The sequence below is a fragment of the Alternaria arbusti genome (assembly GCF_024043155.1).
Source record: "Alternaria arbusti strain BMP 1465 chromosome Unknown scaffold_2, whole genome shotgun sequence".
Taxonomy (NCBI): domain Eukaryota; kingdom Fungi; phylum Ascomycota; class Dothideomycetes; order Pleosporales; family Pleosporaceae; genus Alternaria; species Alternaria arbusti.
The window spans coordinates 519007-537006 of NW_026249942.1; the positions used below are offsets into that span (position 1 = coordinate 519007).

Here is an 18000-nt window from a genome sequence, read left to right on the forward strand (position 1 = left end):
TCAGAGTACCATCTGTCACGACCCCAAAGACAAAGCTGCAAACCGAGAATCTGAAGATGTAACCTCCCATACAGAGCCATGCGCTTACGGTCGTACAAACCGTTATCGCCCCTGCCGTTATATTGCCTATTCCCTCGCTACCGGCAACAGCCACCTAGCACGACACCGCCGTGTCAAATTTCCACAACACCCAAACCAATAAGCTACGCAGCGGCACAACACCAAGCAAATTACCGCTGCGGCCTCGCTACCACGGTCTAATGCCAGGGCGAGCAGAAGACGAGTTACAAGGTTACTGCGTTAGGAAAGAAAAGAGGAAAAGTGTGGATTGTGGCATGCGATTTCACGGTTCCGACTGTGACAGTTCACCGCCTCTTACGCTCGTGAACCACTGCAGGTGACGGGGTCGAAATTGCGGTCGCGCAAGCGTCCCAGACATGGTTACGGAAAGTTGTGCGCTGTTCGTGTTTTCTTGTGGTTCTGCGTGCTATTTTCGGTAGCTAAGAGAAACGAAAGGGACGGTTCAAGTGCGCGAGTCATGCAAGTACGAACTCCTTTCCTCATATAACCGCGATGGCAGGTACGGGATCCATACTCGTCAATTTCTCGAGTCTTTCGGCTGTCATCTGGTACACGTCTGGCAATCCCGTCGCGCCCCAGTCTTCACCATTCATGAGCTTCACCAAGCCAGGCGCTGCTGTGAAGATTCGCGCCATCCCACTGTCCCGATGTTAGCCTCGCACTTCTTCGTGGACTATCGAACTTACTGTCCATGATGGCCGGCACAGATATATTGACCAGGCTTCCCGGGCAGCTCTCCGACGAACGGCACACCATCCGCGCTCAACCCGATGATGCCGCTCCAACTATACTCAAAACCTTCCCCGGGACCTGTAATGGCGTCTTTCCAACCCTCGAATTCCGATTCTGCAAACTTCCTGACATATTTTGTTACACCCTCCAGGTTCGCAAGTCCATCATTGATGCAGTTCTCTGGGTTCTTCTCAACCCATGCATCCAGTTCCTTTTGTCCAGGGTTGGAGCCACCGAACATAATGTTGCCATCGGAAGACGAACGCGGGTTGATACTGAGGAATGCACCATCCGGTAGCAAGATACCATAGGAGTTGCTGATAGCCTTTGATCCGCTGAAGGCTTGCGGCGGAACTACTCTGTTGCACATATGCGGCTTGGGCGTGATGATTCCGCGAAGTGATGGCTCGAGGGCTGCACTGTATGCATTCGTAGCATGCACGACTGTGTCACATGCGATGTCTCCTCGCTCCGTATGAACCACCCATTTTCGAGATCCCGTCCCCTCTGAGATCGACTCCGCAGTAGTGCGAGTTTGGAGGTTGGCGCCCTTGCTGATGTTGTCGCGCATGATGTGTGCAGTCAACTTCCACGGCTGCAGAGTCGACGCCGGCCATGCGTAACACGCTCTCGCACCCCTGATTTGTGACCATGATGCTGCTTCGACAGGATCTTGGGTAACTTGAATGCGGTCCACCTTTCCACCTGCTGCTGCGTACCTCTCGAACATCTCTTTGGCTATCTCCGCAACTTGGTCATCAAAGGGAACATCTAGGGTCTCTCCAATCCAGAGATCGCAGTCTACGTTGTTCTTCCTGACGTACGCCACCAAGGCTTCCCACGTAGCTTGCTCGTTGTCCAAGATCTTGACTGCCTGCTCATGGCCGTACGCTTTGGCGTGTTTCCCGTAACCCCGCCATTGATCAGGTTTGCAATGGCCAGCGTTGCGACCTGTTGCGCCGGAGCAGAACTCTCTCGCTTCGAGAATGACCACTTTCTTTCCGGGAAACGTCTCGAGGTGATGCTTCGCGACAAGTGTCCCTGTGATACCAGATCCAATGATGACCGTATCGGCTTCTTGTGGTAGCTCATCGGTAGTGCGGTGATCTAGGAGTGGATCGCATCGAACTTGCTGCAACCAATACGAAAGTGACTGTCCACCTTGTTTTGGAAACCCTGTGCGGCCGTGACTTTGTGGTTGCGATGCGTACTCTTCTACGTTGAGGGCGGCTGATGTTTCTGGAAGAGTGACGCTGGGTGCACCGCCCATTCTGGGGTCTTCTGAGTCCATCTGCTTCATGTTGGAGTGCCAGGAGTGTGTGTAGAGGATGTGGCTCTAGAAGGGGCTAGATACGTTAACGAAAGCGATCCTTCAAGCCCTCTTTGATAGTATCACGGCGATGTCGCACATCTTTACATCACCCGCTTACTTACTCTTCGCTGCATTTGACTGCTGTCGCTGCATGTGAATCTGGCGTGGAGTATTGGGTGCGCAGCCCGGAGATAAGCTGTCAGTCGCACCTTGCCCCACATGCTCGTCACTTGCTGCAGCATCATCGTTTCCATCAGACCAGCCACCTCGTCAAACTCTCACAATGCGTCCGCCCATCTTCGTCGTATGATCATTGCTACACAGTCGAAGCAGTCGCAGTCTCTACCTTCCAAACGTCGCCATATTGCGACTGAAGAAGTGACAGCACAAGAAGCCAACATCATCACACCAGATACCGCCTGAGTCGCTGCATCAAACCCCTGGCTAGTCGATGTCTCTTCCGTCTTCGGCAGGCGGACGCCTTATCTCTCTGATGCTGGTCAGAAATCACTTCTTAAAGATGCGAGATACGCGCAGGGCAAGGAAGTCGAGCCATGCGTTGATGCCGACCGTCACATGACTTTTGGTGTTCCTTTAACCAGGATGAATAACTTTTTGACCAGGACGAATAACTTTTTGACCCGGGTCAATAACCTTTTAACTCGGATCATTATACTGCATTCCTGGGCACGGAGAAACGGCAAAAAATGAACACGCGTCCCTCTAGTCGCTCCGAGACAGCTCCCGCTTCTCATGTGGGTGTCCCAACGTATCTCCGCGCAACGCGCGTGATCATCTGCGACATCACGATGCGACGCGTCACGACTACATCTCAAGATATCACAATACATTACCATCACGTCCACGTCCTACGGATTCGCGAGCAGCAATGGAAGCGCCACATAAACGACAACGCGCCAACACCAACGGTGATTCGATCGCGCAGCCCACGTTCACCGACCTTATCGCCGACTATTACGCCAAAGCTGATCTCCAGTATTGCATCGAACTGCTGCTGTATGCAGACGACGATGGCGAGCTCACCAAGCAAATACTTCTCAAGGCAGCTCTAGCTACACCAGAGATCGCCGCAACCCTGCGCAATCACAAAGAGGAATACATTGAGCGAGAGCGTCACAAGGTCATCAGTTTCAGCAGTCACGCCGATAAAGTGATTTATTCAATCGAAGAGCGTTACATGGATCTGAGCGGTTCCGAGCAATATGACGCCGTTTCCGACGTCATACGACAAATCGAAGAAGCATTTACACTCATTGTCGAACAAACCACTCAGGAGTATGCTTCTCTCGGAACGAAGATAAACGCGCTTATAGCTCTGCGCTGCATTGCAGTGTCAATATGCGGAGGCCAAGAGGAGATCGGTAAACAAATCCGTAATCATTTCCAGATGGATGACTCGTTGGAAAGCTCAATGAACGCCGTGATTGACGAGATGAGCGTGGAGGAATGCGAGAGGGTGTGTGCCCTAGAATATTCGGGTAGGCCGTTCCTAAAAGCAATGGAGCAACTCAAAGAGCTTGCAGACGATCATTGCATTTTCGAGGGGCTACAAGACGTGATCACAAATCTTACTTGTGAGGATGAGACGGACGAGGACGGGGAAGGCGAAGGCGAAGAAGAAGAAGAAGCGTAAGAGGACTATGAAGGAAGCCCTTCGTCAGATGCTACCAACTGCGAAATATATGGCACGAAGCCTGTGGATGGAAGGTCGAAAAAAGAGGAGTAGTTGGACTGTTAAAACTCCCGCGGCGCCCCTCAAACTGACACGATGAACCGATGTATATTAGCCAAACACAAGAAGGGGATAGCGAGAAGAGGCTGATCCGTAATCCGAGTTTGGGCTGACTCCTTGTCATTGATGTTAGGACTTCCTATCGCCGACAGCTTCTAGTACCCTTGCCTAGTAATCTTATCTCAAGTTGTGTACGCCGCCAGCATCTGCGCAGCTACCAACTGAGCACCACTTTCAAATCTTTGCGTTGCATGAGGCTCTCAACTGCGTTTGGATTGATCCCTAAGCCGCCTAATGTGGACCCACTAGTGGGTGGGACGGCCAATGAGAGGGCTCGCATTGGGCTTCGAACGTCGATGTGAGTGAAGGCCATTGAGAGCTGCAAGAACTTTGACGTTTCCGGATGGAACAGAGATCACGATCCAGTAGAGATGCTCCACTTATTAAGATGACCTTCTTGTTTTCGCCGTGGAATTTGCCGGATCGCATAACCTCGCGACGCTGTCGCGACAATACGTTGACTCTTCCTCGCCTTTGCGCAAAACGCGAGTTGCACCACGCTCATAGACTATCTGCTGAACAAAATGACGGAGCCATCACTCAAGCGACAGCGTGCCGAGAGCGACGTAAATCCATCCGCAATAGCCAGATCATCTACCACAACGAACCCGGATATACCGGTCTACGACCTTTGGACGGCATTAAGTGCCCTCGACAAGTCACAAACAGATCATACTTTCAGCCAAATAATGCTCGTCAAACTAAATCTCCGCGACCCTTCGATCGGAGCCCAAATCCGACAAGAGTACCATTCCCACCTGCAACGGCAAAAAGAGATGCAGGCAGAACGAGAGCAGCGCAAAGACTTTTCACACAGTGTCGACGCGCTCAAAGAAGTCATACGTCATGAAGAAGCAAAGCCAGCGCACCTAGCAAGAAATCCAGAACAAATTGCAAACTGCTTCATCACAAAGATGCGCGAAATTTGGCGCCGAACATACTACTATTCGTCGTTCGAAACGAAGAAATCGGCGCTGGATACGCTTAGACGAATGGCATTTGCATGGCTTGATACACGGGACAAAGAATTGCAAAAGCAGCTTCCAGGTTGGGTTACCGAGGGCCAATCCGACGAGTGTCTCGGCATGCTTGGGATCCTCAGAGACATGTCGGGGCAAGAGCGCAAAGAACTGGCCAATATGCCAGTAGACGGGGCGACGGTGGCGACTACGGGGGAGATGCGCCGAGGGGGAAACCGATTCATGGATAAGATGCAGGAGTTGAGGGAACGTCTTGATGAGACATGGTTGATTTGTGGCATGCATTTGTATGGTTTTAGTGAGGAATTGTTTTGGTGGGGTCGTGGGAATGAGGACGGGAGTGATGACGGGAGTGATGGCGAGGACGGTTCTGAGGATGATTATGGTACGCCACCTTATTGGGAGGACCCCACTGAGTAGGAAAATGGAGCATGGAGCACACCTAAAGTGGCTGTACGCGCGGAGACTATGCTATGGGGAAAGAAAGAGGCGTTAGCTAGCCAACGACGAAAGCGAAGCTATTGAAAGTGTTTTATGGAACGGAACATGGGTAAAAGCGCGTTGTGAGATACCACGAACCCATCCTGAACGTTCAAAACCAACAGTTTGAGTAAGATGTAGAGGTGCGAGCTGTAGAAATGTGTTTGCGTGACTGTGTTCGTCCTGTCTGCTCGCACCCTGCATCTCACTCAGACTCCACTCGCCATGAAGCTCTCACTCTCGCAGTCCGTTCTTTCAAAGGTACTCTACTACCCACACCCTAGAAACCATCCTCATACATCGCCTCCATTTCTACCTCAGGATCAAATTCATAGCCATCCTCAATGTCCTCTTCCCATATCGCCAGCGGCCGCGTGAAAGGAGCGAAGCTGATCTCAAAGCCCGCCTCGAGTAAATCCTGTTCTTTCAACTCAAGGAACTTGTCATAAAACGACCCTCTGGGACATCTAGACTCGCCTTCTGTAGCTGTAATTGTGGCTCCATCTACTGGCATCTTGCACACTTCTTCGCGCTGTGCATAAGTCAAGGAGCATACAACATCTGCCATGCTGGGGGCGACTGTGCCCGCATCTTCGATGTTGATACGCTCTACAACCGCGGCCCGCAATTTCTTGTCCGGGATCTGGACGATCAAGACAAGCAGCTTTCTCACCGCGTCCAAAGCGTTTTTCTTGGTGCCGAGAGATGAGAACTCGTGTGCTCGACCGCAGATTCTGGTCACGTTGTCGAAAAACGTCGACTGGATTTTGTCGGATACAAAAGGGATCGCTGCCGGTGTTGTGGGACCGTCGCCTGTGCTAGGGATGGCATCTTTAAGCTGTTTGATGTCGTATTGGAAGTCAACGACTGTGTTCTTCTCCTTTTCCAAGTAGGCTTCGTAGGCTTCGTTGATTCTGGCTGCGACTGCGGGATCCTCGACGGCTAGCTTATTGAGGAGGCGTTGACTGAAGGGACTGGTATACTTGTTGTTGTCGGGTGCTAAATCAAGGGCCTTTGTTTTCTGGGAGATTTCGAATAATGTAACGCGTGGCTCTGCTGTCGAGGGCGGATCTGCATTTGATGTGGTAGTAGGCGGATGGGAGGGTACGGTATCGGCGCTGTCTGCACGAGGGCGCTTGAGAGGTGGCTCGATCCTTTCATAACATCCCTTCAACATCGCTACTGCGATATGGCTACTTCCACACGTAGCACCATCTCGCAACAAAGTAACGTTATCAAGAGTCCTTTATTCAAAAGAACTCAATGCGCAAACACTCGTCGTCACCTGGTCAAAGATTCAACTATCTCGCGATCCATATGCCCAGCCCTACGCCTACCCACTTTATCAACCCATCGTAGACCATTCGTGCACCAGATACCTCATGTGTTGCGACTTTGCAATGCAAAGCACTTCAGCTATCTCCACTCACGGTGTATGGCGTACATCTTGCACCCGCTGAAAAGCTAACTCCCCTCTTCATCCACGACGAGTGAGAATCCTCGTCTTCTTTCTCTCCATCACTATCTCCATCTTCATCACCACCGACCTCTCTACCACTCCCTTCTTTCTCATCTTTCTCCACTTCCAGAGATCCGCTTACGCCCTCAACAAAAGGAGACTCAGGGTCCTCTCTCGCGACCTCTTCAACAACATCCCCAGCATCGTCTTCGTTTGCATCTCCGTCTCCGTCTCCGTCTCCGTCTCCGTCTCCGTCTTCCATCTCCTCCTCGTCATCCTCTCCCATCTCCCCATCCCCAAACTCATAGCCCCTCTCCATCATCCTCGACATCATCTCCACATGATCAATAATCAAAGCAGCACAAACTCGTTCCTCCACAGACAACCATGTAGCATCATTGAGCGCGCATCTGACTTCTTCAGCCGTCTGTTGAAGCTGCTTGAACACCGACGCTAACATTTTTTGACGTTTCCGACTTGGATTGTCGTGATCGTTGATGCCGGAGGTGCTGCGGCGGCGTTTGAGGGGGCGGTGTTGCATGGCTGTGGAGGGATATGAAGGGTTGGGTGATAAATGGAGATTGTTGAAATTGATGGAGGGAATAACTGCGAGTGGAAAGGAAATTGTTGAGGTCTTGATAGTGTGCGTGGTATATTACAAGTATATGCCATCACCTACCCTTCAACCGAAGTAATGACGGCATCTCCACCTTGGTTGAATGGTCGACCCAAACCCATCACAATCTCAGTACCAAACTTCCGAAAAGACACTCTGATAATAATCTTTCATTTGATTACTCAAACTATCTAATAATGCTTCTTTGTATATGGGTTCGTCTCTATCGTGTATATAATGCATAATGGCGTCTAATATGCAGTGAAAAGGGTATCTGCGCCTCTCCCATGCTTTTGATAACGCCGTTGAAGTGCACTTTTTGCAGTGAAAAAAAAGGAAGGATCCCACCCAGGTATGAAGAACGCTTGAATGGTGTTGAAACGGCAGAGTCGAGATGGATGGGAAAAGATCGAGCGGAGTGGACCGAAGGACCGTGTGGTGATGTTGGACGGAAAGTTCGCAGCGCTTACGAGTCGGACTGTCATCGCAAGGAGACTGCAAGCTGTTGCTCGTCATCCTTATATCTTGGCCTGGCGAAGGATCCGACTGTCCTGCTGCGCTTGTTGCAGCGCGAGAATCTCTCTTTGTTCCTGGAATACCTGGCGCGCGCGCTCAAGCACCATCTCGAAGCCCTCCTTGCCCTTGGCAGCGTTTTGCTGGAAGCGCTCAACAGTGAACTGCTCAATGCTGTTCTTGATCTTCTGCCAGCCACCGCACAGCGCGGTAATTTCGGCGCGCTGCGTGAAGGCGGTCTTATCGGGTGATGAGGCGACGGGGTGGTATATGCAGGTCTCGCGCACGTTGAGGAGGTCGGACCATGTCATGTTCATGGAGCAGAGGGTGAGCTTCTTGGCGACGGGGTCGACGTAGGAGGTCTCATAGACCATGGAGGTGTCCTGGCCGCCGAGTATAGTTTGTATCCATTTGGGCGTGGATTGCTGGCATGTGATGAGACGTTCGGTGCGGAGCTGCGGTGTGTTAGTTTTCTGCTCGGTGAGGCTGGTGGGGCGCGCCGAATTGACATGTGAAAGAAGGAGTCACTTACAATTCCTGTCGCTGGGTCGACGGAGCGGCTTAATGTGTCGACGGCGATGACATGGGGTGTCTTCTCGTTCCAGGGGCCGTATTTGCGCCAGTTGCTCGTCGAGACCTCCTCCCATGTGTAGTCGAAGTCGACTGTCTGCTGGAAGTACTTCATCGTGTGGTCGTGTGCGCTGTCGTGTGGGTCGGGTAATGTTCGTTGTCGCTTCGATGTGACGTGTTCGCAGTGATTCGGACCCGAGAATCCGATGGTATGTATTGATGAGCTGTGATAGCTGTAGTGTGGAGTTGAGGTGGGTTGTGGAATGTGAAGGGTGCAAAAGGTTTGGAGACGGGTGGGCAGAGGCCGAAAAGCAGGCCGTGCGCTGGCGATAAACGATCGTCGGGGAAAGCGGGAAGTGCTCAACGCTTTTCACCGCTCGTGCCCTGTATCTTTGTTTCTTGTTTCTCCGCAAAGTCGTGCCGATTAAAGTGCGGTGTAAGGAGTTGGAGACAGATGCGTTGTCAAGCAATCAAAAAGCAAGAAAGTCGCGATGTTCTGGTTCGTTGGTAAGAAAGCAATGTGAAACGAGTGTACGAGAGCCTTCTATCCGACCTCACGTCTTGCGGATCTACAAAATCTTTGCCACGGACAGCCGCCTTTCCACTTTTCCTGCCAATCACAGCCGAGACGCTGACAGCCGCGGGTACGAGTCGTGTGCCATTCTCAGCGGCGTCTGGCCCAGTCATCCCGACTCTCCCCGTATGACGTCTCGACCCGAATTGGCCAGGTCTCGTTGGTGGACTTCTTCTAGACTTGACGCAGGGCGTGGAGTACCTGAAGCTTGCACCGAAGATCTAGCTGCGCATTTGGCTCGCGCAACAAGCTAAGAATCAGGGTCTTCCGGCTGTCGTGTGCGCAAGGCGGTTATTGGCTTGGGACGGTGATCCAGGACTTGTGTAGTGGGTGCGAGGTCTTCGGTTATGCGTGTCTCCAGTGCGTTGACGATGGTATCACACATCCGTGACGAATAGAATTCAGGATGATTACTTCAATTCCCTACGTTTGCTGCAATGAGCAAACATTGTGATAACCCCAATGCAAACGATTGAAGGCCCTAAGGCTGCGATTCAGCAAACACAAAAATATTGCAAGAAGAGAGCAAGTTACTGTCGTCTTTCGACGTCTAATCATGTATTTTCATGATTCATCTAACCAAGTGTATCGTTGGTATCATAACTTTTGTATGAAAGCGCCAGAACGCCAACCATGCATATGCAAAGTGTAAGCAACTTTCGTTGCTTCATGTGATACACTCAACTGAGTGTCCATGTCGTTCCATCATAACCATCTACAACTCCAATGCCTTCTTCGCCATTGCGAGCGCACCGTCGAACGTCTTGTTTCCTCCAATGAAACCAGCGGCGTGTACAAAGACACAGCCTTGGATACCAGAGACCTGGTCGAGCTGCTCGTCACGCACACCCTTCCATGCATCAGGCAGGTCCTTGCGGTTCTCGAAGCCACCGTTCTCCTTGCTGACGGCACGGATGCGCCACTTGCCCTCGGGCTTGTCTTCGGGGAAGAGGACGTAGAGAACCTGAGGGGCAACGCCTTGTGGTTGTTGTGCCTCCTTCTCGAAGTTGTAGAGGTGGTCGGCCCACGGCATACCTTCGGGGAGGACCAGAATGCGTCCCTGGGGGTCGTACTGGAGACGGGCGTCGTAGGCCTGCTTGACTTGGTGACGAGCGGGGAGCCACGACCGGGCGCGGTCGAGGAGTTCCCAGCGGAACTGTTCGCCTACGAAGCGAGATGCATTGGTGAAGCGGAAGTCCTCGTCAGCCTGCTTGGCCTCTGGGGTCTTGGTCTCGTCTGCAGTTGGCGACTTGTTGCCATAGTTGTAGCGGTTCACTACGCTGGCGATGCTGAAACCGCGGTCCTCGAACTTCTTCTCCAATCCTGCCTTCTCCAGGTCCTTGGGCGCAAGCACATTGATACCGTTGTCGTTGGCGTCAAAGGCCTCGATGAAATCCGTGTAAATCTTCTCGTACAGGAGGTCACGGTCGGCGCCTTCCAGACCAGTCACAGCGGTGATGATGTCTTTTCCGTAGTGCATGTAGACGAGACCAGCGGAGGAGAGCTTCGTGGTGTGGCCGGGGAAGACGACCTCGAAGCCGCGCTGGTGGTGATCATAGCGCTTCTTATCGTCCTCGTACTCGCCGCCTACGTCGACAACGGTGTGGCATTCGGCGAGGACGGCGGGGTCACGGGTGCGGATGAGCTGAGCGTCGCGGTAGGTGGGTAGCTCCTTCAGCATGGAGACGGCAAGGGCCTCGTCGGCGTGGAAGTGGCCATTGTGCGTGCCAATGACAGGCACGTCAGTCTTGAGCTTCTTGGTGGGGCTTTCGGCCATGGTGCGGGTGGTGTTTGCAGAGTAGCTGGCAAAGTAGTTTGGTGTGGGTGGCTTGTATATGTTCCAGGCTATCCGCGACGGTCGGGCAAACAAAGGTCGTAGTTTGAACATGCAATTGCTGCTAGTAGAAGTTTCGCATAAGAAGACGGTCCCGCGGCGGGCACCTGGGCTTGGCAGGATCCGCGGGCGCTAGTAGGTGGGATACGCAAAAGCAAGCACGGCAAGCTCGTCACAGTCGGAGGCAGCAAGAGCAGGGCAGGAGGATTCAAGACACTGTCTGACGGCAGACGCAGGACGGCCAGGCCTAGACTCGCGCCGTCGCCATCATCATCGTGCGCTGTTCCCAGAGTGCGCACGCGAGCACGCATCCATCCGTAGCCCCAAGTCGTGCCTACTCGCACAGAGCAGCTTCAATATCGTATCGATAGCAATACCAAAGCCTCTCCTGCACCGCTCCTCGCCCTGCAGCCTGCTCTCCGCCGAGCGACCTCACCCCCAGCCGCCGGCCAGCCCAAGCCCAGTGCAGCCCGCTCCACGACGCTCGAGCATTGCACTTAGCGAGATTGACACGTGAAGATAATCGATAGCCAGGCCGCTGCTCGCGAATCTTCAACCACGTCTCCCGCACGCCCACTCCCCCTCGAGTGACTCCCACCAGCTTCTCCCGCGCTGCCTGCGCGTCCATCGCGCCTCAATCCCCTCGCACCTCCCCCGCCGCCCCGCTCAGACGCCACGCTCGTCGCTGCACGAGCTTGGCGACGACGGCGTCCGCATGTGGGCTACAGCATCGCGGGTAGTCTCGTCGACAACCTTCCTCGGCGCCATCATCTTCACCATACCCCTCGCCTTCGACATTGGCGGCCGTACCTGTGGCCTCGCCTTTTCCCTCTCCCTCAGCGCCTACTACTTCGTCTACTCGATACTGCGCCTGGCCACGCCAGACTCTTCGCGCTTCAGATGGTTTCTGTGTAATGTAATAGCTTGGGCGCAGTGGCTGGCCATACCCACCCTCTTGATCTGGAGCCTCAACAAGTTCTCCATCGATGCCGACGCCAATTCGGGCTGGGTCGAACGCACCTTTGGCGGCAAGCGAGCCGACTTCGAGAGCGTTCAGGAATGGATCTTTGGGAGTGAGGGACTGCTGCAAAGTGCATCGATAGGGGCCTGGGACAAGACTCTGCGATACAGCACACCCGTCTTCCAGATCGCCGAGGGCTTCTGCAGTCTTCTGGTCATTCAAGCCGCAGGCCAGATTACCAAATGGGTTGTAAACAAGGAACGTGGTGACAGCTGGATGGTACGACTTTTCTCTCTGTGCTTGGAACAATATACTGACATCCCCAGATCGGCCTTCTTATCACCTCCGCGTCCATCATCTCGACCTCCGTCTACTTCCTCTGGCGCATCACCACCTTTCCCGAGATCAGCAACGTCGACGCCATCCTGATTGGTGTCGCTATCACAACCGCAATTTTCCTCGGCGGATGGGGTATCGTCAGTGCTAGGGGCAACCCGGTCGAATCTTCGCTTTTGGTGAGTCTGGCCTTCAGCAACTACGTTTCTTTGCTAATGCTTGCAGTTCGCCTATGTTACTCTCTGCATCTACCAGATCTTCACCGACTACCAGCCATCGCCAGGCTCGCTCGCCGAGTCGAGCGCTCCTTCAGATCCAGCTCTTCCACCGCTACCACCGATTATCATGGCTTCGTACACTACACTTCTCCATGCGCTAGGCTCTCTGCCTACCATTGCCCACACCGGTTTCAACCTCATGGTCGGTGCCGTTATGACCATCACGCCTTCCGTAATCATCTCTCTCGCCTACCGCGTCTTCGTCATGTACGCCGCGGCGCGTATCATTCCTGCCATCAGAGAAAGCGGCGCTCGTGCACTATCGCAAGAACCCAGTCTAGACGATGACGACGAGACCTCCAAGATCCTAGGCTTCCTAACCTGGTTCAGCCCCAGCATCATCATTGCAGTCTACACCAGTCTGCTGATGCAGCACTTTGCCAGCGGAAACGGCGGCGATGGAAGTGCCGTCACAGGCGAGTGGTGGACGAACCAAGGTGGTGATGCCGGCGGCAACTTCTGGAGATGGATTAATCTGGGTATCACAATGGGTCTCTACGCCATCGAATTGAAGATCTCGAACGCAGATGACGACGGCCGGTTAACAAGCCACTGGAAGACGGACTAGAGTTTGCATTTAGATGGTGGACCAGCAAACCAACCCAATCTGGGTACATTGGAGCGAAGAAGGGGGAGAACAGGAATGTGGAGTGAAGAGCAGCAGACACCAAAGCTGCAACATCAAGGAATGAGGTCAACCATGCCAAAGAGCATGTACACCCACAACTAAGCACACACATATGATGAGTGTGCAAGGATCGAGAGAGACAGAGTAGAGAATGGCAGGATTGGAGGGCTTTCACTTCTCGTTTTGTTCTTTTAACCCCCGAAGCAAGCAAACAAGAGCGCGCATTTTTCTGATACCCCCCAAATTTGGATCTTTGTGGGAAACTTTTTTGTAAGACGGTTTGTATATTATGTGGGTTGGCGAGACATACAGAGGGAAGGAAGAGGGAGGGAGAGAAAGTGGAGTAAATAGCATCGAATGGCATATTGACGAAGAGTTTTTGAATGGAGGGTTGATTTGTGTGTTTGTGAGTTCGAGTTTGTGGTGAGACGTACAGAAGTACGTGGAGATGCTACCGTATCTTGTCTGAGTTAAGACTTGTTGCTTGGCTGATTTGACATGCATGATGAGAGCTACAGGAGTAAGATAAAACAATATGCTGCCGATGTTCGTCTGCATTGAAATTTAAGCTAGGTGAGCAGCAGATGGGATAGTAATGGAGGGGAACCTATGGGAGAAGAGAGTACGATCATAACTTGATCCGGTGGTGGAACAGTATGAAGCGTTTGACCAACTTGTCCGTCATGAAATCAAAGCGACGGTCATTGTGGAGGTAGCGAGCGTTTGAGCCTTACCGCTGGGAATTGTCCAAGACTACTGTTCGGAGTAGAGCATAGCCATGTCCGAAAGACGAAGATTTTAGTTTGATGGCAGTAATCTTGTTTGGTAATCAAGTATAGACGGCGACGAAGTGCCATAGGGCGACAAAATGGTGTACACCTAGCATATGAGTATTGGGGATGATAGAGTCTCGGATGTAAGACTCAAGCAGTTGGCGCTTCAAAGTACGTCGTTACTGCGATGTAAATAGCTTGATCAGACGGGCGTCGATGGTAAACTTGCGCATTACCTTTTTAGGAGAATTTTTCGAACCATCTGACTAATAGTATGGTGTTCCCGACAATGAGTCGGCCCTTGACATTGGAGAACGGGCTACTTGGCTTCCGATTACCGTTGCGTTCTATATTAAGGCACACCGTTAGTGTTGTCCAGGATTTACACAGTTAGCTGCAACACGGCATATACTAATTGCCTATCTGATGATCGTCTCCACACTCCCCAAGTGTCCGGTGACAATGTACTGTCTTTGGCGGTGTGACGAGTAATGGCGTGTCATATTTGGGTACCAACAAATGTTGGGAAGCTGCATCGCGTCTGTATCGTATGTCTATCCCCTCTGTAATCAGATTTCGGACCGACTCTCGTATGTTAGGATATCCCTTGAAGTCAGCATATGCTAAACAGTGAACACGCAGCTTTGAACCCTTCGCTGAGGACAGAATCCCGATCCCAAAGTGACATTTCGGATGCTCGGTATGACGGCGACACCAACAATCAATACCCGGAACGTAGAATGGTAGAATCGGACGTCCTCCATATGTGATTGGACGATCGATACGCGGGTGAGATCTCACATTATGCGGATCCGTCACACCGCGTGTCGCCAGAGTGAGGATGTCGGTTCAAAGCGGCCGGCAGTTGTCTACGCATCTTGTGAAACCTTAAGCGCTTCGGTAAGCGCTGACTCGCCCACGTCAAGCAGCGCATAGAGACTATGACGTTTTACCGTAGTCGGGGCTGGTCGTGTTATTGATGTTTCAATAATCTTCCTTCTTGGTGTCAGAATAGCATTGTCCGAATCGAGTAGGCAAGGTGAATGCTAAAGCATGCTCGTCTCCAAAGTGCATCACCGCATGTCCCGACAGCTTGGTGAATGCGGCACGGACAGGGCGTAAATAACCCCTTACATATGTCGATAGGCTTTGCTTATCCGGGAGCCTGGCGTGCAATTCACCTGCCGGGCGTAAACATTGGAAGGGTTCGTTTGGCTGCAAAAGGGCGGACTTCGGAGTAATCGTCGTGTACTAGCGCGCGATCCTACAATCAGCTTCCAGTACGTTACACCAGCTTGCTCCGAATCCGTTCGCTAGAAACGCAGTTTTCAGTAGTCGTTGTCTGATGCGAAAGTTGCGGAATCGGTTGAAGCGAACAGTCGGTACCACATTGTCGGGAAACGATGAGTTCACCAGTAGTTCCCTCGCCAGTACATCAAAATTCTTGATCGATCCCAACGACTCACGCCGGGGAGGTGCGTTGGTAATTCGTCTGGTCTATGCATCCTGCCAACGCCGCATACGTAATCGGAATTGCTGGCGAACTGTGCCGCAGCCCGGCATGCTCGCATCCCGAGCAGCAATGGCCAAATGGGTAGATTGCGCGAAGCACCGTTGCTGAACTACATGTCCAACATGTCAATGGAGTATCATGTTATGATCTGAAGATCTTAGTGCAGAAAGGTTGCTGGTGTCGTGAAGCTGTCAAGCTCGAGTATAGCACACTGCATAAAAATCTGGACCACATTCGACTCATGCCGCAACACTTTACCGAAGAGGAATCCTTCGGATCCTGTCGGTGAGGCCGTGTCTGGAGAAATGCCGAATCTCTTCGGCGAAAAGAGCGCGAGTACCGCGGTGAGCAGTCTTGAGCAGTTGCATGCTGTTAATGCTCGCGATGGGTTAGTGCGACCGTGGGTATTTGTTTTGGGACCCAGCGACGACGTCAACAGCAAGCGTGATCATCTGAGTTTGCATAACAGGTCCAGATAAATGCATAATCAGGTGCGACATCATCGCAGTCAGGTTGGTCACGGAAGGTGGCGCTCCACAATCAATATGAATGGAGAATCGAGATTTGGCACGGAGGTGGGCGGCGTATGTAGACGTTGGTGACAAGCGCGCTGTTCCGCGCTTCCCGTCGCTACTCGAGTCATATAGCGGAAGGATGAGGCGAGGCTGAGAGAGAGCAGACGTCAGCTCCGTGAGCACCATGGCAAGGGCTGAGCCGTTCTTGGAATCCAGCGGGCGGCACAGCTGTGAGGACAATGCCGTACGGCCTGCGGCGCAGGTCCAGGTCTTTGTCTGATCGCTAGCGGGAACGGAACGCGCCGCGAGAACCAGCGAGACGGACTGATGGAATTGTGAACAGGCTGCGCACGCATAACACGAACCACATTTGCAGTGAGTTACAACGACAAGTCGCAGCCGACAAACGGCCGCGCTTAACGAGGCGTTATTTCGTGTGCAATGCGTGGCGAAACTGTCGAGGTGCTATTGGCTGACGCACCGGGGTTGCTCAGACGCATGACCGATCGTCGAGCAACGCGTGAGAGTCAGACAGTGCTCCGTACAGCATACAACGGGTAAGTTGCGCACCTGCCAATTAGCCGAGGACAGACATCGCGGCTCTTGACGTATGTAGTGGTGGAGGTTTGACCATATTGAGCGGGCGGGTTCCTGGCGAGCAAAGTTTGCACGCGAAGCGCCCATAGATGAAGGTGTACGAGACGGGCCGGGCAGCCAACCATGGAGGGTATCACGCAGCAGACAGTGGCACTCGCGACTTGGACATGGAGCGCAGCACAAGCATTAGGCCTATGGCAGTGCCGCAGCCGAGCATATTGATGATGCTAAGGGCATAGGACGGGTGGGCGTGGTGGGAAGGTGTGCGGCGTGGATCTGATAAATGAAACACGGCGAGACCCATGAGCGCCTTCTTGTTTGGTGCTGGCCTTGAAATCGGCGGAGGCAGGCACCCAGCAGGCCTCTGAGCAGGCGGTTAGGAGGAGGCAGTGCCGATGGGCCATGACGGCACCCCTTGATGGAAGCGCTCGGGAGGCCGGGCGATACGCAGCGCGTGGTGGTGAGGATGGAGCACTGGAGTGATTCGCAGCCGTCATCGCAGGCGTCGCGGGCGACGTCAGGCGGGGGCTGCCATTGTTTTGTGTGCTCGCTATGTGTCGGGCAGGCTGCGGTGCCGCGGTCTGGTGAAGAGTTTGGTGGTGCGCGGGCGTGCAGCGCGGCTACTGCGTTTGGCGATGGAGCAGGTGGATAAGCTAAGGTTTGGGCAGCGCCAATAACAACGACACAGCACTTTAATGTGAGGTTTCCGCGTTGGCTTGCATCCTTCTAACGATTCCTGGTTGATCAACCTCGCATGCCAGCATGCCGGGAGCGCTGGTCGCACGCAGCCGTCTGTGCCATCCTGGAGGCCTCTCCGCCCACTCTACCCTCCTTCACACCCAGAAAACGGCTGTAGGGCTGTAGACGCGACTTTTCCGCCAAAAAAACGTGGCAGCGGCCAAAATGCAGGGTCTATTATGTAGATAGTCGAAGGAACCGCGTCTGTGGTCCTTCTACGAGGTGTTCGGTGATGGTTCTGTGCCAGCCCGGGTGGGACAGATAAACGCGGGGGGCAGGGGCCGCCTGCAGCTCGGGCCAATGAGGAAGGGACGACATGGGTGGCCGCCCGGGATGTGTAGAGCCCATGTGTGCGCCAGCAGAAGGAGCGAACAGCCGCCCTCCGTTGAATCCTGTTGCTCATCCGTGGCCAGCGTCTGGCGTCGGGTCGCCCCTCCCACATTCGTCGCGCCATATACTGTCTTCCCGCCATATACAGCCCCCGCCGTGGAGAGGCGGCTTCGCTGGCATCGCATCGCCCGAACGACACCACGCCCGCGCTGCCAACCCCGGGATCCTCCCTCGAAGCACACACTGACTCTGAAGAGCACAGACGACTCCCGGGCCACCAGTCGTCGAGTCCCGCACGGTGCCTGACCTGACCGTTGAACTCATCTTACTCCGAGTACGCTACAGTGTAACCACGACACTGTCCCCG

General features: G+C 53.3%; 6 protein-coding genes across 6 annotated transcripts; 2 read left to right on the plus strand and 4 right to left on the minus strand.

Moving 5' to 3' along the window:
• Positions 1–560: 560 nt before the first annotated feature.
• J4E86_001723 (uncharacterized protein) lies at positions 561–2113 on the minus strand (the record flags this gene model as incomplete). Its single annotated transcript, XM_051442288.1, has 2 exons — positions 561–720; positions 768–2113. 2 exons carry the CDS (start codon positions 2111–2113, stop codon positions 561–563), a joined length of 1506 nt encoding a protein of 501 aa, XP_051305876.1.
• A 901-nt stretch (positions 2114–3014) lies between these two features.
• On the plus strand, positions 3015–3779 carry J4E86_001724 (uncharacterized protein; the record flags this gene model as incomplete). The annotated part of the gene is made up of 1 exon (XM_051442289.1): positions 3015–3779. The coding sequence occupies one exon, from the start codon at positions 3015–3017 to the stop codon at positions 3777–3779; it is 765 nt and encodes a 254-aa protein (XP_051305877.1).
• A 1899-nt stretch (positions 3780–5678) lies between these two features.
• J4E86_001725 (uncharacterized protein) lies at positions 5679–7188 on the minus strand (the record flags this gene model as incomplete). Its single annotated transcript, XM_051442290.1, has 2 exons — positions 5679–6469; positions 6843–7188. The coding sequence occupies 2 exons, from the start codon at positions 7186–7188 to the stop codon at positions 5679–5681; spliced, it is 1137 nt and encodes a 378-aa protein (XP_051305878.1).
• Positions 7189–7991: 803 nt separating this feature from the next.
• Positions 7992–8671, minus strand: J4E86_001726 (uncharacterized protein; the record flags this gene model as incomplete). Its single annotated transcript, XM_051442291.1, has 2 exons — positions 7992–8441; positions 8519–8671. The coding sequence occupies 2 exons, from the start codon at positions 8669–8671 to the stop codon at positions 7992–7994; spliced, it is 603 nt and encodes a 200-aa protein (XP_051305879.1).
• Positions 8672–9845: 1174 nt separating this feature from the next.
• Positions 9846–10907, minus strand: J4E86_001727 (uncharacterized protein; the record flags this gene model as incomplete). Its single annotated transcript, XM_051442292.1, has 1 exon — positions 9846–10907. One exon carries the CDS (start codon positions 10905–10907, stop codon positions 9846–9848), a length of 1062 nt encoding a protein of 353 aa, XP_051305880.1.
• Positions 10908–11679: 772 nt separating this feature from the next.
• On the plus strand, positions 11680–13107 carry J4E86_001728 (uncharacterized protein; the record flags this gene model as incomplete). The annotated part of the gene is made up of 3 exons (XM_051442293.1): positions 11680–12204; positions 12252–12440; positions 12487–13107. The coding sequence occupies 3 exons, from the start codon at positions 11680–11682 to the stop codon at positions 13105–13107; spliced, it is 1335 nt and encodes a 444-aa protein (XP_051305881.1).
• Between the last annotated feature and the right edge of the window lie 4893 nt (positions 13108–18000).